The 23,436-nt window shown below is 43.4% G+C and overlaps 1 protein-coding gene across 1 annotated transcript in view; it reads left to right on the forward strand.

The window, feature by feature from the left end:
- The window catches only part of RRH (retinal pigment epithelium-derived rhodopsin homolog), a 63,111-nt gene that overhangs the window by 34,090 nt on the left and 5,585 nt on the right, over positions 1-23,436 (forward strand). The window contains exons 5-6 of the mRNA XM_044277330.1: positions 4,343-4,496; positions 19,068-19,236. Of these exons, the coding sequence (XP_044133265.1) occupies positions 4,343-4,496; positions 19,068-19,236 (323 nt within the window). The remainder of the gene's footprint in view (positions 1-4,342; positions 4,497-19,067; positions 19,237-23,436) is intronic.

The following is a 23,436-nucleotide window of genomic DNA, read 5'->3' on the forward strand; positions in this document are numbered from 1 at the left end:
AATATGCTTGGAAGGGCAAAAGTGCACAGGAATTCTACTCCCAAGATAAAAATAGGAGCGCATAATATACTACATAATAAACTAAAAAAATCACAGAAAAAACTAAGATGAAAACATCCTGCATTGTATGATAAATAAATATGCGGATGTCCCTGGCCACATTCACAAAAAAAAATCACAGAAAAAAAGATAATAATGCACTAACAAAATAGATGGAAGCATTATATATGGACCAAGCACTCACTCTGATATGATAAAATCTGAGACTCTTAGCCAATATATTTTGATCAAAACACATCTGTGCCCGCCTACCCCCACACCAAGGTAGTCTCAGGTCAGGCGGGTCCTACGCTAAACCTACCTAAGCCATTGGGCTTCTATGTTCAGGAGAGCAGACCCTGCACATATAGTGTGCTGCTCCTAGTCAACTCCATGTGCATCAAGCTACCAATGAGAGGAGGAGCAAGCACACCTATATGTACCACCTAATCAAAGCGGTCTGTTTGATAGGAAGGGCAAAAGTTAACAGGAATGCTACTCCCAAGATAAGATAGGAGTGCATTCACACTTGAAGGTGCCACTCCCTCAAGCATATACTACATAATAAACAAAAAATCACAGAATAAACAAAAATAAAAACATCCTGCACGGTATGGTAAATAAATGTGCGGATGTCCCTGGCCACATTCATAAAAAAAATCACAGAAAAAAATATAAAAATACACTAACAAAATAGATGCACGCATTATATATGGACCAAGCCCTCACTCTGATGTAATGAAATCTGAGACTCTTAGCCAATATATTTTGATCAAAACATCTGTGCCCACCTACCCAGCGCCAAGGTGGTCTCAGGTCAGGCGGGTGCTACGCTAAACCTACCAAACTTGAAGGTGCCACTCCCTTAAGCATATACTACATGATCTCAGCTTACATAAATAGCTTGCATCTATTTTGTTAGTGCATTATTATCCTTTTTTTCATGAATGTGGCCAGGGACATCCGCATATTTATTTAGCATACTGTGCAGGATGTTTTTATCTTTGTTTATTCTGTCATTTTTTGTTTATTATGTAGTATATGCTTGAGGGAGTGGCACCTTCAAGTGTGAATGCGCTCCTATTTTATCTTGGGAGTAGCATTCCTGTGCACTTCTGCCCTTCCTATCAAACAGACCGCCTTGATTAGGTGGTACATATAGCTGTGTGGGCTCCTCCTCTCATTGGTTGCTTGATGCACATAGAGGTGACTAGGAGCAGCACACCATATGTGCAGAGTCTGCACTCCTGAACATAGAAGTGCATTAGTATCCTTTTTTTCAGTGATTTTTTTTCGTGATAGTTAAATAATGGATATAGACATAAAGTCCAGACTTTTAGATTTCATTTGAGGGTATCCACATTAAAATTGGATGAAGGGCTTAGGAGTTTCAGCTCCTTTACATGTGGCACCCTGTTTTTAAAGGCACCAAAAGTAATCGGACAATTGACTCAAAGTTTCATGGGCATGTGTGGGCAAGTCCTTCATTATTTCATTCTCAATTAAGCACATAAAAGGCCTAGAGTTGATTTGAGGTGTGTTGCTTGCATTTTGAAGATTTTGCTGAGAAGTAAACATGCGGTCGAAGGAACTCTACATGCAGGTGAAACAAGTCATCGTTCATCTGCGAAAACAGAAAAAAACCATCCGATAAAATGCTACACTATTAGGAGTGGCAAAATCTACAGTTTGGTACATCCTGAGTAAGAAAGAAAGAAAGCACTGGTCACCTCAACAGTGCAAAAAGACCTGGACGCCCATGGAACACAGCAGTGGTGGATGATCGCAGAATAATTACCATGGTTAAGAGAAACCCTTTCAGAACATCCAACCAAGTGACCAACACTCTACAGGATGCATGAAGAGAAGACTGCATGAAAGTAAATACAGAGGGTTCACTGCACGGTGCGAGCCACTCATAAGCCTCAAAAATAAGAAGGCTAAAAAATATCTTAAAAAAACAGCACACTTCTGGAAGAACATTCTTTGGACAGATGAAACCAAGATCAACCTCTACCAGAATGATGAAAAGAAAAAAGTATGGCGATGGCATGGTACAGCTCATGATCCAAAGCATACCACATCATCTGTGAAACACGGCGGAGGCAGTATGATGGCTTGGGCATGCATGGCTGCCAGTGGCACTGGGTCAATAGTAGGGTTGTCATGATACCAAAATTTTGATTCGATTTCGATACAATAAAAAAGTAATGCGATACCTCATACCATTCGATACCACGTGAAAAAAATAAAACACCAAAAAAGCTGTGTGCATTCCACATTTTATGGAATATGTAATATGTTTATTTATTGTTTATATATTTTATATTTAAAATTTGGAAAGGGGGTGATTTAAACTTAATATTTGGTGTTTTTTTTTTTTTAAACTTATTTTTATTTTTACTTTTTATTTAATAACTATTAGCCCCCTTAGGGGCTAGAACCTAGGATCTTTTGATCCCTTGTCCTATTCACCGTAATAGAGCTCCTTAGGGGTTAACTGCCGTAGATCGCAGCGCCCTGTCATAGAGGTCGGGTGCAGGCTATGTGATTCTGCTGCCGGCACCAGCTGCCTGTATTTGTATTAAACATTAGTTATCTTCTTTGGTGGCGCAGTGGCAACAGCCCCTCCCCTCCTCCTCCAGTCTCTCTTCTTATTGGCAGCAGCAGTGGCACAGGGGGGAGCGAGGGAGAGACTCCTTCTACCCTGTGCTGCTGAGGAGAATATGGAGCGCGCTGAGAGCAGCGCACTCCCTGTTCTCTGATACTAGGCTGTGCAGTAGCGCAGCCTAGTATCGGTAAAAGGCAAATACCGCAATTGAATCGATACTGGTTCAAAAGTATCGATTGGGTATCGATAATTCGATACCCGGTGCAACCCTAGTGTTTATTGATGATGTGACACAGAACAGAAGCAGGCGGATGAATTCTGGGGGTTTCAGATACATACTGTGTGCTCAAATCCAGCCAAACTGATTGGTCGGCGTTTCATATTGCTGATAGACAATGACCCCAAACATAAAGCCAAACCAACCCAGGAGTTTATTAAAGCAAAGAAATTGAATATTCTTGAATGGCCAAGTCAGTCACCTGATCTGAACTCAATAGAGCATGCATTTCACTTGTTAAAGCCCACAAACAAACAGCAACTGAAAACCGCTGCAGTTAAGGCCTGGCAGAGCATTAAAAAGGAGGAAACGCAGCGTCTGGGGATGTCCATGAGTTCAAGACTTCAGGCAGTCATTGCCAACAAAGGGTTTTCAACCAAGTATTAGAAATTAACATTTTATTTACAATTATTTAATTTGTCAAATTACTTTTGAGCCCCTGAAATGAAGGGATTGAGTTTAAAAATTGCTTTAGTTCCTAACATTTTTTTGCAATCATTTTGTTGAACCCACTGAATTAAAGCTGAAAGTCTGAACTTCAACTGCTTCTGAATGGTTTTGTTACAAATCCATTGCGGTAATGTACAAAACAATGTTGTCTCTGTCCAAATATATATGGACCTAACTGTATGGGGTAAGTGTTGCAGATATACAGGGATGTTATTGATGATAATCACTAATGTGCCAAGTTATGCAGAGGTAAGGCTCTGCATAACTTGAACAGTCAAAGACAGGGGCGTAGCTATAGAAGGTGCAGTTGCATCCAGGCTCTGGTGTCTGAAGAGACCAAAGGTTCTTCTACCACTTATTCTTAATACACCAGTATTATAAATATGCATGCTAGTTGTTACAAATTTTGCAGGGGCCCCAGGAGCTTCAGGGTACCCCTCTCCTCGCGGGCCAGGATTTAACAGTTACTGTATGTGAACTCTTTCTGTGGTTTTACTCAAACTAAAGGGCCCTTTACATGGGGCAATTCTCTGCAAGATCGCTAACAAGTGTCCATAGGAATGCTCATTAGCTATTATCTGGTGGTGTAATGGTGCTGCCGACTACACGATGAATGCGTGAAACGCTTGTTCTTCGGTAATTCGATAATTTGTGTAGACATAGAAATTATTGTTATTGTTTGCAGGCAGCCGCTCGTGCTGTGTAAACAGCCTCTGCTGCCGGAAAACAACGAGTCTGTATGGGGACGAGCGATGGCATTAGCGATCACTCTTCCCCATGCTGTGGAGGAGATTGCAGCAAGTAAATGCAGCGGTTTCCTCCACTGATGAGCAGACTGGAGATTGCCTGGAATCGCCTGCTGTATCGTCTAAAAGGACCTTCAGCTTAGAGAAGTTATTATTATTATACTCACTTATATGGTGTAGATTTGTCAGCTGCTGGAATGACAGATCTTCTTTTCCCAGGAAGAAGAATAACAAGCTTTCACTATGCAGCCATGATTCTGGCGGCTTGGATAAATGCCGTCTTCTGGTCTGTAATGCCCATTGTGGGATGGTCAAGTTACGCCCCAGACCCAACTGGAGCTACATGTACAATTAACTGGAGGAAAAATGATGCGTAAGAAACACTAAAGATACTTTTTTCTCATTGACGCAGGTTCATTAATACATTCGTAAAGATCTGTTGCATCTGTGTAAGGCCGAATGCACACGGCCGTGTTTCACGGCCGTGAAACACAATTCTTAATCGTAGGTCTTCTGAGAGCTCTTTTGTGTGAGGCATCATTCACATCAGGCAATGCTTCTTGTGAAAAGCAAACCCAGAACTGGTGTGTGTGTGTTTTTATAGGGCAGGGCAGCTGTAACCAACACCTCCAATCTCATCTCATTGATTGGACTCCAGTTGGCTGACACCTCACTCCAATTAGCTCTTGGAGATGTCATTAGTCTAGGGGTTCACATACTTTTTCAACCTGCACTGTGAATGTTTACATGGTGTGTTCAATAAAAACATGGTAATATTTAATTCTTTGTGTGTTATTAGTTTAAGTTATTAGTTTAAGCAGACTGTGATTGTCTATTGTTGTGACTTAGATGAAGATCAGATCACATTTTCTGACCAATTTGTGCAGAAATTCATATCATTCCAAAGGGTTCACATACTTTTTCTTGCAACTGTATATTCAATGTACAGCACCTCAACCAGCCTATGTTCATATAGGCAGATCTGCTCAAGCTCTGTCGGGTTGGATGGGGACTGTTGGTGGACAGCTATTTCCAGGTAAGGGTTCTGACTGGGCCACCCAAGGACATTCACAGAGTTGCCCCTAAGCTACTCCTGTGTTATCTTGGCTGTGTGCTTAGGGTTAGTGTCTTGTTGGAAGGTGAAGTTTGGTCCAGCCTGAGTTCCAGAGCACCCTGGATCAGGTTTTCATTAAAGGGGTTGTCTCACTTGAGCAAATGACATTTATCATGTAGAGAAAGTTAATATAAGGCACTTACTAATGTATTGTGATTGTCCATATTGCCTCGGTTTGATTCATTTTTCCATCATATTATACACTACTCATTGTCAGGGGTTATGGCCACCGCTGTAGTGCAGATTTGAGATGGCCGGGACGAGAACTCCTGCACATGCATGCCTATACATGCTCCCACAGTCCTGGCCACCAGAAAGGCCGGTGCTTTTTTCTATAGTGTGCAAGCACTGCCATGCTGCTAGATTGCAGGGTGGTCATAACCATAGATACGAGCAGTATATAATACAATGAAAAAATTAATGAAGCCAGCAAAGGAGGCAATATGGACAATCATAATACATTAGTAAGTGCCTTGTGTGAACCTTGCCTACACGATAAAAGCCATTTGCTGAAGTGAGACAACCTCTTTAAGAATATATATGTACTTTGCTCTATTCAGATATACCTCGACCCTGACCAGTCTCCCTGTCCCAACCATAAAAAACACCCCCACTGATCATATCCTTATCCAGCAATCGGCCCTATCCTGGCTTGACTCCACGCAAATAGGAACTATCCTTTGGTCTGACCACGCTCCCATATACTGCTCCTTGAATTTGCCCTTCCTCTCTAGACAGGAATGGACGTGGCGATTGAATGAAAGTCTCCTTCTTGACACGGGGTGCGCTGCTGACCTGGCTGGCAGTATAACAAACTTCTTATCAGATCATGAGGAGGACTCTACCCCAATACCAATCCGATGGGAGGCCTTGAAGTGTGTTCTTCGAGGTGTACTCATTAAGCATGGCTCCCGTCTCAAGAGGGAGAAAGCCCATTCACTTAAGCTTGCTCTACAAAGAGTCACTTCCCTGGAACTTGCCCACAAACGAGCACTTACCCTGCAAACCCTGCATGATCTCCAGAATGCACGTATGGAAGCTAAGCGCCTCCTAGAGGTCTACTATAAACGTATGGTGCAAGTTTGCAGGAGTAAATTCTACGAATACGGGAATAAAAGTGGTCGTATGTTGGCGAGGGCTCTAAAGGGGAGACTGGCAGCCTCCCATATTCCCGCTATCAAAAATTCCCAGGATCCAGGGGCTGACTGGCAACTTTTGGCCCAGGGGGCAAGTAACACCCAGAGGCCCACTGAGCCCCCCCCCCCCCACTTTCGTCAGCCATGTAAATTAGAACACAGTAAAACAAAATAAACTAGGCATGCTCCGATATATCGGCCGCCGAAACACATCAGCCGAAAATTGCATTTTTGGTATAATGCCGAAAGTGTCATTTTCTGGCTGATACAGTGTTGCATCCGTGTATTCTCTCCTCCCCGCTGGGCGCTGCTCTGTGTCCCCCCCATGACACTTGATGACTTTTGCAGGAGAAACTGTATATTGTGTGGCACAGTGTAGGCTATATGTGTATAACATAAACATATTTCATTTGAAAACTTACAGTTACTTGACCCTTGGGGATCTCGGACGCCACTTCCACGCTTTGGCCGGGGGCTCAGCGGAGCTGATGTTGTGTTTTATCCTAATGAGAAAGATTTCATAATAAGGATTTGGAGAAGGGGCAGAGGGGTCACAGAGCAGGGAGAGGCTGGGGCTGCTACTAGGGGGTCATACCATGGGGGAGTAATAACGCCCACCATAATGCCCCACCCCCCCAGTAGAAATAATTCTCCTTATAATAGACAGTGCACAAAATACCCCCTTGTAATATCCCCAGTTGAGCTAATGTCCCCATAGTGCCCCCTATAATGTGCCAGTAGCCAGATAGGGCCCCCCTATAATGTGCCAGTAGCCACATAGGGCCCCCCTATAAAGTGCCAGTAGCCACATAGGGCCCCCCTATAATGTGCCAGTAGCCACATAGGGCCCCCCTATAATGTGCCAGTAGCCACATAGGGCCCCCCTATAATGTGCCAGTAGCCACATAGGGCCCCCCTATAATGTGCCTGTAGCCATAGGGCCCCCCATAATGTGCCAGTAGCCATAGGTCCCCTATAATCTGCCAGTAGCCATAGCCCCCCTATAATCTGCCAGTAGCCATAGCCCCCCCTATAATCTGCCAGTAGCCATAGCCCCCCCTATAATCTGCCAGTAGCCATAGCCCCCCCTATAATCTGCCAGTAGCCATAGCCCCCCTATAATCTGCCAGTAGCCATAGCCCCCCCTATAATCTGCCAGTAGCCATAGCCCCCCCTATAATCTGCCAGTAGCCATAGCCCCCCCTGTAATCTGCCAGTAGCCATAGGTCCCCCATAATGTGCCAGTAGCCATAGGTCCCCTATAATCTGCCAGTAGCCATAGCCCCCCTATAATCTGCCAGTAGCCATAGCCCCCCCTGTAATCTGCCAGTAGCCATAGGTCCCCCATAATGTGCCAGTAGCCATAGGTCCCCCATAATGTGCCAGTAGCCATAGGCCCCCCCTATAATCTGCCAGTAGCCATAGGCCCCCCACTAATGTGCCAGTAGCCAGATAGGGCCCCCCCACTAATGTGTCAGGAGTAGCCAGATTGTGCCCCCCTGCCCCCCACCCCCCTCATAAAGTGCCAGCCCAGTAGCCAGATTAGGGGGGCCCCCCTATAATGTGCCAGGAGTAGCCACCACTAGCCAGATTGTGCCCCCGTGCCCCCCTGCCCCCCACCCCCCTCATAAAGTGCCAGCCCAGTAGACTACTGGGCTGGCACTTTATGAGGGGGGTGGGGGGCAGGGGGGCACGGGGGCACAATCTGGCTAGTGGTGGCTACTCCTGGCACATTATAGGGGGGGCCCCCCTAATCTGGCTACTACTGGCAGTAGTAGCCAGATTAGGGGGGGGCCCCCCTATAATGTGCCAGGAGTAGCCACCACTAGCCAGATTGTGCCCCCTGCCCCCCACCCCCCTCATAAAGTGCCAGCCCAGTAGTAGCCAGATAGGGACAGAAATAAAGAAAAAAAAATAAAATGTCAGTCAGACATACTTACCTCCCTGCTTCTCTGGACTACTCCGGTCCCGCCTCCAGCCAGGCGCCAGCACACACTGCAATCACTTTACGGCAGCGGCTCAGTTAGGCCGCAGGACCGGCGCAGGTGGCGCGATGACGTCATCGCGCCGATGACGTCATCGCGCCGCCTGCGCCGGTCCGGCGGCCTGTCTGATAGGCTGCCGCAACACGCCTCCACTGCTCCCCTGCTACCCGTCTCCCTGGCATAAAGCGGATGTTTATTCCGGCCCGGCCGGGACAGCAAGCCAGGGAGGCCCGGGGGGCAATTGCCCCCCTGCCCCCCGGCCCAGTCCGCCCCTGCCAGGATCGTATGATCCACACAACCGCTGATATTGCGGCTGCTTTTCACTCCTTCTACTCGAAGCTCTACAACCTGCCCCAAACATCCCCTCAAGTAATAGGCAGTCACCCTGACCTACCCCTCCTACTTCCCAAACTTTCTGCGCTTGATTCTGCCGCTATAGAGGCTCCATTCACGGACACTGAACTTCGTGCTGTACTTAAATCGCTCCCGGGTGGCAAGAGCCCAGGCCCTGACGGGTTCACGGCTAGGTTTTACAAAGCCTTTTCCTCCAATCTTTCCCCTATTATGCTCCAAGTCTTCAATGAAGTGTCTCCTGGGCTCCCCTTCCCGGCGCAGACCACGGAGGCACATATTACGGTCATTCCGAAGCCAGGAAAAGACCCCCACCTGTGTGCCAGCTATCGTCCTATCTCCCTTTTAAACGTAGATCTCAAGATCTTCGCCAAATTAATGGCGAACAGATTGAACGCCTATCTGCCTTCCCTGGTTTCCGCTGATCAGGTCGGATTTGTGCCGGGGAGGGAAGCCCGGGACAACACTCTTAAAACCCTCGACATCATCCACTATGCCAAATCTAAAAAAGTCCCCCTCATAGTGCTTTCCCTAGATGCAGAAAAGGCCTTTGACCGGATCTCTTGGCGCGCCATCCAGGAGACCCTTTCACATATAGGTTTGGGCCCGATATTCCTGTCAAAGGTCCTGACACTGTACCAACATCCCACCGCTAGAGTCAAAGTGAATGGTGCCCTTTCCCCCCCCTTCCCAATCCATAATGGGACACGGCAGGGATGCCCATTGTCCCCTTTGTTATACGTTCTGGTCATGGAGCACCTGTTGGCCTCTATTCGTGCCAACCCGGACATAACGGGAATAAAGATCGGATCACGAGAGTATAAATGCGCGGCATTTGCTGACGATCTCCTTCTATACATAACCAACCCACGTATCTCCTTGCCGTCCTTACTTAGAGAAATATCTCAATTTGGTACCTGGTCCAATTTTAAGATTAATATGTCCAAGTCGGAGGCCTTAGACGTCACTCTGACAAGTGAAATGACCCAAGCTCTCAAGGCTTCTTTTCCCTTTGCCTGGCTGCCTAAGGGCATAACGTATCTGGGGATTAAATTGACAGCAGACCTCTCACGACTTCATAAGTTGAACTTTGCGCCCCTCCTCCTGCAGTTCCAAAAAGATTTAGACGGATGGCGTAAACGAGATTTTTCTTGGTTTGGAAGGATTAGTATAGTAAAGATGACCCTTTTGCCGAAACTATTGTACCTTATACAGACTATTCCCCTTCATATACCGTCTAGTTTCTGGTCCCAACTACGTAGGTGCTTCACACAATTTGTATGGGCCCCTGGCCGACCGCGGATAAAATGGGAGATAATGACCCGCACCAAGGAAACGGGAGGGGTGGGTCTTCCAGATTGCAGGCTATACTATCATTCCGCAGCATATGCCCGACTGTTGGTCCTGACACGTGCTGATTCTCCCAAGGCGTGGGTACAAATTACTAGGGATACTTCAATGTGCGCGGTTTCAACCCTCCCATGTTTAGTAGGCTCTCCACGTCAACTGTCATTACATTTGTCATTCTCTGCTCACCATACCCTTGCAACTTTAGCATCCATTGGCCGCTCTACCTCACTGATTGACCCTAAAGGCCCTCTGGTACCAATCACGGATCATCCTAGATTCCCTCCAGGACACTCCTCTAAACATTTTCTTCAAAGCTCAAGAACCCGACCGATCAGGTTCTGCCATGTTCTCTCTGGCCCCACACTTAAACCCCTGGCCCAGATTTTAGAGGCTCCACTAACCCGCAATTCCTTTGAATACTTACAACTCCAACACTTTTACACCTCTCTGAGGGGAACTCACACTCTGGCCAGAAAACTCACTGAGTTTGAGCGGATGTGTATCTCCTCCTCAGCAACCTTACACCCCATATCCGCAGTATACAAACTACTGATACACCAGCGATCCTCGTGCCTTCCTCCATATTGTCAAGCCTGGGAGCGGGACTTGGGGAATCAGTATACCCCAGCCCAGTGGAACAGATGCTTCCTTCTAGCACACAAATCAACGGTTTCGGCCAAAGCTCAGGAAACGAGCTACAAAATTGTATCTAGATGGTACAGAGTGCCAGCACTACTCCACAAATGGTTCCCGACGGTATCGGACCGTTGTTGGAGATGTCTTAAAGAGGAAGGCACGATGATCCATGTGTGGTGGAACTGTAGCGGCTTACGGCCCTTTTGGAACTTCGTTCATAGAATAATTAAAGAGGTCACAGGTGTCCCTATCCAAAACTCCCCAGAAGCTCTTTTGTTATTCGATAGTGTCCTGAATGTCCCGGCATATAAGAAATCCCTCCTAAAATATATGGTTCAGGCGGCAAAGGCGGTGATCCCCAGGCATTGGAAATCCCCTTCTCCCCCTTCGCCTGAGGAGTGGTTTGACGAAATTTCTCTGTATCAGAGGTTGGAAGATCTCATTTGCATTTCGCCCGCAGACACCGCACGATATGTGAGGATTTGGGGCCCGTGGGAAACCTTTCGCTCTTCAGCCGCATTTCGTGATGCGCAGGTTTAGCAGCTTCAGTAGAAATTGTACCCTTCCCCCCCCCTTTCCTTCCCCCTACCCCCTTGTCCAGCGTCTTGTATGTTTATATGTTACTGAAATTTTACGTGTTTTTACATTAGATATGTCTACCTCATATTCTTTCATGAGCTGTACTATGTGATGATGGGTGTATGCCCAACACAGTTCTGTGGACATCGTGCTTGAACTGTTAACATTGTTTGAATGTGCACACGTCTCTATTTTTGTTGTGCCAAAAATTTCAATAAAATCTAAATTGGAAAAAAAAAAAAACACCCCCACATCATGATGCTGCCACCACGATGCTTAAAGGGGTTGTCCAGGTTCAGAGCTGAACCTGGACAGCCCTCCATTTTCACCCCGGCAGCCCCCCTGACATGAGCATCGGAGCAGTTCATGCTCCGATGCTCTCCTTTGCCCTGCGCTAAATCGCGCAGGGCAAAGGCATTTTTCAGAGTTCCGGTGACGTACCGGGCTCTCCATGGGGCTGACAGGAACCCCGGTGACGTCATTGGCACTGATGGGCGGGATTTGGCTCTGCCCTAGCCAGTAAAACGGCTAGGGCAGAGCTAAAGCCCGCCCCTCAGAGCCGGTGATGTCACCGAACACACTGCTGGGCGGAAGTTACCGCCCGGCAGTGTGTTATTAAAAACAAAAGAGCCTGTGCCCTGCGCGATCTAGCGCAGGGCACTGGAGCGCATCGGAGCATGAGATGCTCCGATGCTAGGCTCAGGGGGGCTGCCGGGGTGAAAATAAGGGTATGTCCGGGTTCAGCTCTGAACCCGGACAACCCCTTTAATTGTAGAGATAGTATTGGGTAGTGCCTGGTTTTCTCCAAACATGACACTTAGAATTGAGTCCCAAAAGTTTAATTTTGGTTCAATCTGAATACACAATATCATTTCTCACAGTCGGATCCTTAGGTGGGTGCTTTTTGGCAAACTCCACGCTGGCTTTCATGTATCTTTTACTCAGGAGAGGCTTCTTTTTGGCCACTCTTCCATAAATCCACCTTCTGGAAGTTTCTCCCATCTGCAAACAGGATATTTAAATATGTATTGTCAGATGTGAGACCTTATATAGACAGTGCTGTGTCTTTCCAAATCATGTCCAGTCAACTGAATTTACGACTGGAGGGCTCCAATCAAGGTGTAGAAACATCTCAAAGATGATCAAGAGAAATATGAGCCCCTGAGAGCTAAATTTCAAGTGTCATAGCAAGGGGTCCATGTGAATCTTTTTTTTCTCCTTTATAATAAATTTCTAAAATGTGTACATTTCTGTTTTAAGTTTCTCATGAGGTATTGAGTGCAGATTGAAAACTTGGGGAAAACATGATTTTTTTTATTTTAGCATAAATAAGGCCACAATATAACAAAATGTGAAAAAAGTGAAAGGGTCTTAATGTTTTACAAATGCATTGTATGCAACCGCCGCACTTATGCCGCACACCTGTAATGTACGTCTTGACATATAGTAAGATTTTAAAGGTGACTTAGCAATCATAAGAAGTCAAATCAAGTCACAGGGAGGAAACAACTGCCTGTAGAGCTTTGAGACAAGATTGCTTGGAGGCACAGATCTGGAGAAGGGTGCAATTTTTTTTTTGCTGCACTGAAAGTTCCCAAGGGCACAGTGGCCTCCAAAATTCTGAACTGTAAGTATTTTGGAACATCCAAAAAATAGAAAATGTAGCAAGTTCCTCATATACCGCAGTTCCATCAAGCACAAGTGCTTGACAATGGGAGCATGTCCCCCAAAACGTTGCACTTCAGCTTTGTACAATATTGCTGCTCCAGCGCTTGTGGATGTTGCTGTATAGAAACGCCGACTGAGTGCACATGGATTGTAATGCACAGAGACGTGGCAGTCTAAACGTGGCAGAATGGAGTATGTAATGTTTTATTGAATTTTAGTTTTTTATGGAATATCGAATGGATTTATGAATAAAGGAACTGTTTAATCTATTTTGGTCCATGGAATACACGTGTAAAAGTGCAAGTAATTTGGAGCAACCAGGACTCTTCCTAGAACTGGCAGCCCACCAAACTAAGTAATGGTAGGAGAAGGGCCTGGCTGAGCTTCAAAGATCCTTTATGCAGATTTGAGAAACATCCAGAAGGCCCACCATCACTGCAGTACTCCATCAATATGGGGTTTATGGCAGAGTTGCCAGAAATAAGTCTCTCCTCAGTGAAAGACACATGAAAGTCTGCCTGGAGTTTACAAGAAAAGGAACTAAAGGAGTCTGAGACTGTGAGAAACAAGATTCTCTGCTCTGATGAAACCAAGATTGAACTTTTTGGCTACAATTTTAAGCATCATGTCTGAAGGAAACCAGACACTGCTTATAAACTGCACAATACCATTGCTACAGTGAAGCATGGTGGTGGCAGCATCATGCTGTGGGGTGTTTTTCAGTGCCGGGGACAGGGATACTGTTCAGATTTGAGGGAAAGCTGAATGGAGCAAAATACAGAGTGCTCTGGACCTCATACTGGGCCAAAGGTTCACCTTCCAACAAGACAATGATCCTAAGCCCACAGCCAAAATTACACAGGAATGGTTTAGAGACAACTCTCTGAATGTTCTTGAGTGTCCCACACGTTTGAGTGGTCCAGACAGTTGAACCCAACTGAACATCTCTGGAGAAACCTGCAAATGGCTGTAAACCAATGGTCTCCATCCAACCTGATAGACCTTGAGAGAATCTGCAAAGAAGAATGGCAGAACCAAATCCAGGTGTGCAAACTGTGTGCCAGGTGTGGCATCATATTTAAGAAGACTGGAGGCTGCAGTCGCTGCCAAAAATGCTTTAACTAAGTCCTGAGTAAAGTGTCTTCGTACTGATGTCAACACAATATTTTAGTTTTTCATTTTCAATAAATTGCCAAATATTTCAAACATTTTGCTTTCACTTTGTCATTATAGGGTATTCAGTACAGGTGATCGAGGAGACCAGTTTCTCAAGCTTAGAAATAGGAATGCTCTCCCATTCTTGTCTAATGCAGGCCTCTAACTGTTCAATCGTCTTGGGCCTTCTTTGTTGCACCTTCCTCTTTATGATGCGCCAAATGTTCTCTACAGGTGAAAGATCTGGACTGCAGACTGGCCATTTCAGTACCCGGATCCTTCTCCTACGCAGCCATGATGTTGTGATTGATGCAGACTGTGGTCTGGCATTATCTTGTTGAGAAATGCAGGGTCTTTCCTGAAAGAGATGACATCTGGATGGGAGCATATGTTGTTCTAGAACCTGAATATATTTTTCTGCATTGATGGTGCCTTTCCAGACATGCAAGCTGCCCATGCCACACGCACTCATGCAACCCCATACCATCAGAGATGCAGGCTTCTGAACTGAGCGTTGATAACAACTTGGGTTGTCCTTGTCCTCTTTGGTCCGGATGACATGGCGTCCCAGATTTCCAAAATGAACTTCGAATCGTGACTCGTCTGACCACAGAACAGTCTTCCATTTTGCCACACTCCATTTTAAATGATCCCTGGCCCAGTGAAAATGCCTGAGCTTGTGGATCTTGCTTAGAAATGGCTTCTTCTTTGCAATGTAGAGTTTCAGCTGGCAACGGCGGATGGCACGGTGGATTGTGTTCACTGACAATGGTTTCTGGAAGTATTCCTGAGTCCATTCTGTGATTTCCTTTACAGTAGCATTCCTGTTTGTGGTGCAGTGTCGTTTAAGGGCCCGGAGATCACGGGCATCCAGTATGGTTTTACGGCCTTGACCCTTACGCACAGAGATTGTTCCAGATTCTCTGAATCTTCGGATGATGTTATGCACAGTTGATGATGATATATGCAAAGTCTTTGCAATTTTTCGCTGGGTAACACCTTTCTGATATTGCTCCACTATCTTTCTGCGCAATATTGTGGGAATTGGTGATCCTCTACCCATCTTGGCTTCTGAGAGACACTGCCACTCTGAGAAGCTCTTTTTATACCCAATCATGTTGCCAATTGACCTAATTAGTGTTAATTGGTCTTCCAGCTCTTCGTTATGCTCAAATTTACTTTTTCCAGCCTCTTATTGCTACTTGTCCCAACTTTTTTGGGATTTGTTGACACCGTGAAAATTTGAATCAACGTATTTTTCCTTTAAAATGATACATTTACTCGGATTAAATGTTTGATCTGTCATCTACGTTCTATTACAAATAAAATATTGACATTTGCCATCTCCACATCATTGCATTCAGTTTTTATTCACAATTTGTTTAGTGTCCCAACTTTTTGGGAATCCGGTTTGTAGAATGTGGTCTGGCATTATCTTGTTGAAAAATGCAGGGACTTCCCTGAAAGAGATGACGTCTAGATGGGAGCATATGTTGTTCTAGAACCTGAATATATTTTTGTGCATTGATGGTGCCTTTCCAGACATGCAAGCTGCCCATGCCACACGCACTCATGCAACCCCATACCATCAGAGATGCAGGCTTCTGAACTGAGCGTTGATAACAACTTGGGTTGTCCTTGTCCTCTTTGGTCCGGATGACATGGCGTCCCAGATTTCCAAAAAGAACTTCGAATCGTGACTCGTCTGACCACAGAACAGTCTTCCATTTTGCCACACTCCATTTTAAATGATCCCTGGCCCAGTGAAAACGCCTGAGCTTGTGGATCTTGCTTAGAAATGGCTTCTTCTTTGCACTGTAGAGTTTTAGCTGGCAACGGCGGATGGCACGGTGGATTGTGTTCACTGACAATGGTTTCTGGAAGTATTCCTGAGCCCATTCTGTGATTTCCTTTACAGTAGCATTCCTGTTTGTGGTGCAGTGTCGTTTAAGGGCCCGGAGATCACGGGCATCCAGTATGGTTTTACGGCCTTGACCCTTACGCACAGAGATTGTTCCAGATTCTCTGAATCTTCGGATGATGTTATGCACAGTTGATGATGATAGATGCAAAGTCTTTGCAATTTTTCGCTGGGTAACACCTTTCTGATATTGCTCCACTATCTTTCTGCGCAACATTGTACAAACCGGATTCCCAAAAAGTTGGGACACTAAACAAATTATGAATAAAAACTGAATGCAATGATGTGGAGATGGCAAATGTCAATATTTTATTTGTAATAGAACGTAGATGACAGATCAAACGTTTAATCCGAGTATCATTTTAAAGGAAAAATACGTTGATTCAAATTTTCACGGTGTCAACAAATCCCAAAAAAGTTGGGACAAGTAGCAATAAGAGGCTGGAAAAAGTAGATTTGAGCATAACGAAGAGCTGGAAGACCAATTAACACTAATTAGGTCAATTGGCAACATGATTGGGTATAAAAAGAGCTTCTCAGTGTGGCAGTGTCTCTCAGAAGCAAAGATGGGTAGAGGATCACCAATTCCCACAATGTTGCGCAGAAAGATAGTGGAGCAATATCAGAAAGGTGTTACCCAGCGAAAAATTGCAAAGACTTTGCATCTATCATCATCAACTGTGCATAACATCATCCGAAGATTCAGAGAATCTGGAACAGGTTCTAGAACAACATATGCTCCCATCCAGACGTCATCTCTTTCAGGGAAGACCCTGCATTTTTCAACAAGATAATGCCAGACCACATTCTGCATCAATCACAACATCATGGCTGCGTAGGAGAAAGATCCGGGTACTGAAATGGCCAGTCTGCAGTCCAGATCTTTCACCTATAGAGAACATTTGGCGCATCATAAAGAGGAAGGTGCACGAAGAAGGCCCAAGACGATTGAACAGTTAGAGACCTGCATTAGACAAGAATGGGAGAGCATTCCTATTTCTAAGCTTGAGAAACTGGTCTCCACGATTAGTATAGTGTCCCAACTTTTTGGGAATCCGGTTTGTATATACATATACAGTACAGACCAAAAGTTTGGACACACCTTCTCATTCAAAGAGTTTTCTTTATTTTCATGACTATGAAAATTGTAGATTCACACTGAAGGCATTAAAACTATGAATTAACACATGTGGAATTAGATACATAACAAAAAAGTGTGAAACAACTGAAAATGTCATATTCTAGGTTCTTCAAATTAGCCACCTTTTGCTTTGATTACTGCTTTGTACACTCTTGGCATTCTCTTGTTGAGCTTCAAGAGGTAGTCACCTGAAATGGTTTTCACTTCACAGGTGTGCCCTGTCAGGTTTAATAAGTGGTATTACTTGCCTTATAAATGGGGTTGGGACCATCAGTTGCCTTGTGGAGAAGTCAGATGGATACACAGCAGCTCAGATTAGAGACCAGGGCAATGCCACACAGAGTTCTAGCAGCAGACACATCTCTAGAACAACTGTTAAGAGGAGAGTGTGTGAATCAGGCCTTCATGGTAGAATATCTGCTAGGAAACCACTGCTAAGGACTGGCAACAAGCAGAAGAGACTTGTTTGGGCTAAAGAACACAAGGAATGGACATTAGACCAGTGGAAATCTGTGCTTTGGTCTGATGAGTCCAAATTTGAGATCTTTGGTTCCAACCACTGTGTCTTTGTGCGACGCAGAAAAGGTGAAAGAATGGACTCTACATGCCTGGTTCCCACCGTGAAGCATGGAGGAGGAGGTGTTATGGTGTGGGGGTGCTTTGCTGGTGACACTGTTGGGGATTTATTCAAAATTGAAGGCATACTGAACCAGCATGGCTACCACAGCATCTTGCAGCGGCATGCTATTCCATCCGGTTTGCGTTTAGTTGGACCATCATTTATTTTTCAACAGGACAATGACCCCAAACACACCTCCCGGCTCTGTAAGGGCTATTTGACCATGAAGGAGAGTGATGGGGTGCTGCGCCAGTTGACCTGGCCTCCACAGTCACCGGACCTGAACTCAATAGAGATGGTTTGGGGTGAGCTGGACCGCAGAGTGAAGGCAAAGGGGCCAACAAGTGCTAAGCATCTCTGGGAACTCCTTCAAGACTGTTGGAAGACCATTTCAGGTGACTACCTCTTGAAGCTCATTTCAGAACCTAGAATATGATATATTTTCAGTTGTTTCACACTTTTTTGTTATGTATCTAATTCCACATGTGTTAATTCATAGTTTTGATGCCTTCAGTGTGAATCTACAATTTTCATAGTCATGAAAATAAAGAAAACTCTTTGAATGAGAAGGTGTGTCCAAACTTTTGGTCTGTACTATATATATATATATATATATATATATATATATATTAGTGAAAGTTTTCCAACTTTTACCCAGTACGAGCTGTTTTTTTGTGCCATTGGAGAGGAGTGCCCGCTGTGTAACCTCGAGCCGTAATAGTATGTTGCAAAATATTATCAACCATCCTTGACATACTATTATGGCACAGAGCGAGAAAAGGTTAAAGTGTGCTGTAACTGTATATTTAACATGTTAAGTGTCAAGTTATTGATTGCTGTATATATAGATATAGAAGTACACACACCTAAGGGCTCATGCACACGGCCACTGTTCGGCTGTGCCCATATTGCGGGCCGCAAACAGCAGGTCCGCAAAATGCAGGCACCAGCCTAGGGCACCCCGCATCACGGATGCGGACCCATTCACTTCAATAGGTCCGAAATCCGGAAGGTCGGCGCGGAACATGTTCTATTTTTTTGCGGCTTGGATGGATCACGGACCCATTCAAGTTGAATAGGTCTGGATCCGTCTCAGTAGCCGCACGGATGGTGCCCGGCAAATTGCTGCCCCCAATGCGCGGAACGGCCGAACAACGGCCGTGTGAATGAGCCCTTTCAGTCATCTGATGATGGCTTTCTTCAGTTAGCCACTTATTGTTGCATTTTACAATGGTAATATTTCATTTTATGTTTACATTGCAAACTTAATATTGCTTTTTCTCCTGCAGATCATTTATATCCTACACAATGACTGTAGTTGTGGTCAATTTTATTGTGCCACTGCTGGTGATGTTTTACTGTTACTACAATGTGTCCCGCACAATGAAGGGATATGACAGCCGAAACAGCCTTGGAGGTGGCAATTTGGACTGGTCCGATCAAGCTGATGTTACAAAGGTAAGGAGGATAGGCCGTAGTATATTTTTCATTATACACGTAATCTGCTCCATACTAAAGCATTTAGCAAAATTCTGGTAATATACAGGGGGAATTTATTAAGACTGGTGTTTCACACCCCAATCTTAACCCTTTCAGGACCAAGCCATTTTTTACCTTAAGGACCAGGCTATTTTTTGCAAATCTGACCAGTGTCAGTTTATGTGTGAATAACTTTAAAACACTTTTACTTATCCAGGCCGTTCTGAGATTGTTTTTTCGTCCCATATTGTACTTCATGACACTGGTAAAATTAAGTAAAAAAAAAATTTTTTTTTGCACAAAAAAATACCAAATTTACCCAAAATTTGGAAAAATTAGCAAATTTCAAAGTTTCAGTTTCTCTACTTCTGTAATACATAGTAATACCCCTAAAAATTGTGATGACTTTACATTCCCCATATGTCTACTTCATGTTTGGATCATTTTGGGAATTACATTTTATTTTTTGGGGACGTTACAAGGCTTAGAAGTTTAGAAGCATTTTTCGGAAAATTTCCAAAACCCAATTTTTAGGGACCACTACAGCTCTGAAGTCACTTTGTGAGGCTTACATAATTGAAACCACCCAAAAATGACCCCATTCTATAAACTACACCCCTCAAGGTATTCAAAACTGATTTTACAAACTTCGTTAACCCTTTAGGTGTTGCACAAGAGTTATTGGCAAATAGAGATAAAATTTGAGAATTTCATTTTTTTGCCTAATTTTCCATTTTAACCCATTTTTTTCCACTAACAAAGCAAGGGTTAACAGCCAAACAAGACTGCATCTTTATTGCCCTGACTCTGCCGTTTACAGAAACACCCCATATGTGGCCGTAAACTACTGTACGGCCACACAGCGGGGCGTAGAGTGAAAGGTGCGCCGTATGGTTTTTGGAAGCCAGATTTTGCTGGACAGTTTTTTTGACACCATGTCCCATTTGAAGCCCCCTGATGCACCCCTAGAGTAGAAACTACATAAAAGTGACCCTATCTAAGAAACTACACCCCTCAAGGTATTCAAAACTGATTTTACAAACGTTGTTAACCCTTTAGGTGTTCCACAAGAGTTATTGGCAAATAGAGATGAAATTTCAGAATTTCAATTTTTGGGCAAATTTTCCATTTTACTTTTTTTTTTTCCAGTTACAAAGCAAAGTTTAACAGCCAAACAAAACTCATTATTTATGGCCCTGATTCTGTAGTTTACAGAAACACCCCATATGTGGTTTCAAACCGCTGTATGGGCACACGGCAGGGCGCAGAAGGAAAGGGATGCCATATGGTTTTTGGAAGGCAGATTTTGCTAGACTGTTTTTTTGGGCACTATGTCCCATTTGAAGCCCCCCTGATGCACTCCTAGGTTAGAAACTCCAAAAGAGTGACCCCATTTTGGAAACTATGGGATAAGGTGGCAGTTTTGTTGGTACTATTTTAGGGTATATATGGTTTTTGGTTGCTCTATATTACACTTTTTGTGAGGCAAAGTAACAAAAAATAGAAATTCTGAAATTTCATCTCCATTTGCCACTAACTCTTGTGGAACACTTAAAGGGTTAACACAGTTTGTAAAATCAGTTTTGAATATCTTGAGGGGTGTAGTTTCCAAAATGGGGTCACTTTTTGGAGTTTCTACTCTAGGGGTGCATCAGGGGGCTTCAAATGGGACATGGTGTCAAAAATACCAGTCCAGCAAAAACTGCCTTCCAAAAACCATATGGCGTTCCTTTCCTTCTGTGCCCTGCCGTGTGGCCATACAGCAGTTTACGACCACATATGGGGCATTTATATAAACTACAGAATCAGGCCAATAAATATTGAGTTTTATTTGGCTGTTAACCCTTGCTTTGTTACGGGAAAAAATTGATTAAAATGGAAAATTTCCCAAAAAATAGGTGTTTTGGCACTGTTTTTATTTTTTATTATTTGCAACGTTCATCTGACAGGTACGATTATGTGCTATTGTTATAGAGCAAGTTCCTACGGACGTGGCAATACCTAATATGTCTACCTTTTTTAATTTATCTAGGTTTTACACAATAAAATCATTTTTGAAACAAAAAAAATCATGTTTTAGTATCTCTATAGTCTGAGAGCCATAGTTTTTTCAGTTTTTAGTCGATTGTCTCAGGTTGGGTATCATTTTTGCGGGATGAGATGACGGTTAGATTGGTACTATTTTGGGGTGCATATGACTTTTTGATCGCTTGCTATTACACTTTTTGTGATGTAAGGTAACAAAAAAATGGCTTTTTTGACACCGTTTTTATTTAATTTTTTTTACAGTGTTCACCTGAGGGGTTAGGTCATGTGGTATTTTTATAGAGCAGGTTCTTACGGACGTGGCAATACCTAATATGTCTACCTTTTTTAAATTTATCTAGGTTTTACACAATAATATCATTTTTGAAACAAAAAAAAATCATGTTTTAGTGTCTCCATAGTCTGAGAGCCATAGTTTTTTCAGTTTTTAGTCGATTGTCTCAGGTTGGGTATCATTTTTGCGGGATGAGATGACGGTTAGATTGGTACTATTTTGGGGTGCATATGACTTTTTGATCGCTTGCTATTACACTTTTTGTGATGTAAGGTAACAAAAAAATGGCTTTTTTGACACCGTTTTTATTTAATTTTTTTTACAGTGTTCACCTGAGGGGTTAGGTCATGTGGTATTTTTATAGAGCAGGTTCTTACGGACGTGGCAATACCTAATATGTCTGCCTTTTTTAAATTTATCTAGGTTTTACACAATAATATCATTTTTGAAACAAAAAAAAATCATGTTTTAGTGTCTCCATAGTCTGAGAGCCATAGTTTTTTCAGTTTTTAGTCGATTGTCTCAGGTTGGGTATCATTTTTGCGGGATGAGATGACAGTTAGATTGGTACTATTTTGGGGTGCATATGACTTTTTTATCGCTTGCTATTACACTTTTTGTGATGTAAGGTAACAAAAAAATGGCTTTTTTGACACCGTTTTTATTTAATTTTTTTTACAGTGTTCACCTGAGGGGTTAGGTCATGTGGTATTTTTATAGAGCAGGTTCTTACGGACGTGGCAATACCTAATATGTCTACCTTTTTTAAATTTATCTAGGTTTTACACAATAATATCATTTTTGAAACAAAAAAAAATCATGTTTTAGTGTCTCCATAGTCTGAGAGCCATAGTTTTTTCAGTTTTTAGTCGATTGTCTCAGGTTGGGTATCATTTTTGCGGGATGAGATGACGGTTAGATTGGTACTATTTTGGGGTGCATATGACTTTTTGATCGCTTGCTATTACACTTTTTGTGATGTAAGGTAACAAAAAAATGGCTTTTTTGACACCGTTTTTATTTAATTTTTTTTACAGTGTTCACCTGAGGGGTTAGGTCATGTGGTATTTTTATAGAGCAGGTTCTTACGGACGTGGCAATACCTAATATGTCTGCCTTTTTTAAATTTATCTAGGTTTTACACAATAATATCATTTTTGAAACAAAAAAAAATCATGTTTTAGTGTCTCCATAGTCTGAGAGCCATAGTTTTTTCAGTTTTTAGTCGATTGTCTCAGGTTGGGTATCATTTTTGCGGGATGAGATGACAGTTAGATTGGTACTATTTTGGGGTGCATATGACTTTTTTATCGCTTGCTATTACACTTTTTGTGATGTAAGGTAACAAAAAAATGGCTTTTTTGACACCGTTTTTATTTAATTTTTTTTACAGTGTTCACCTGAGGGGTTAGGTCATGTGGTATTTTTATAGAGCAGGTTCTTACGGACGTGGCAATACCTAATATGTCTACCTTTTTTTAATTTATCTAGGTTTTACACAATAATATCATTTTTGAAACAAAAAAAAATCATGTTTTAGTGTCTCCATAGTCTGAGAGCCATAGTTTTTTCAGTTTTTAGGCGATTGTCTCATGTAGGGGCTCATTTTTTGCGGGATGAGGTGACGGTTGGATTGGCACTATTTTGGCGTACATGTGACTTTTTTGATCACTTTTATTATCTTTTTTGGGAAGTAAGGTGGGCAAAATTTCTATTTCCTCATAGTTTTTATTTTTTTATTTTTATGGCGTTCACCGTGCGGGGAAATTAACATGATTGTTTTATAGATCAGGTCGTTGCGGACGCGGCGATACCTAATATGTGTAGCGTTTTTTATTTATTTTATTTTTATTCAGTGA

Source organism: Bufo gargarizans, chromosome 1, assembly GCF_014858855.1.
Source record: "Bufo gargarizans isolate SCDJY-AF-19 chromosome 1, ASM1485885v1, whole genome shotgun sequence".
NCBI lineage: Eukaryota > Metazoa > Chordata > Amphibia > Anura > Bufonidae > Bufo > Bufo gargarizans.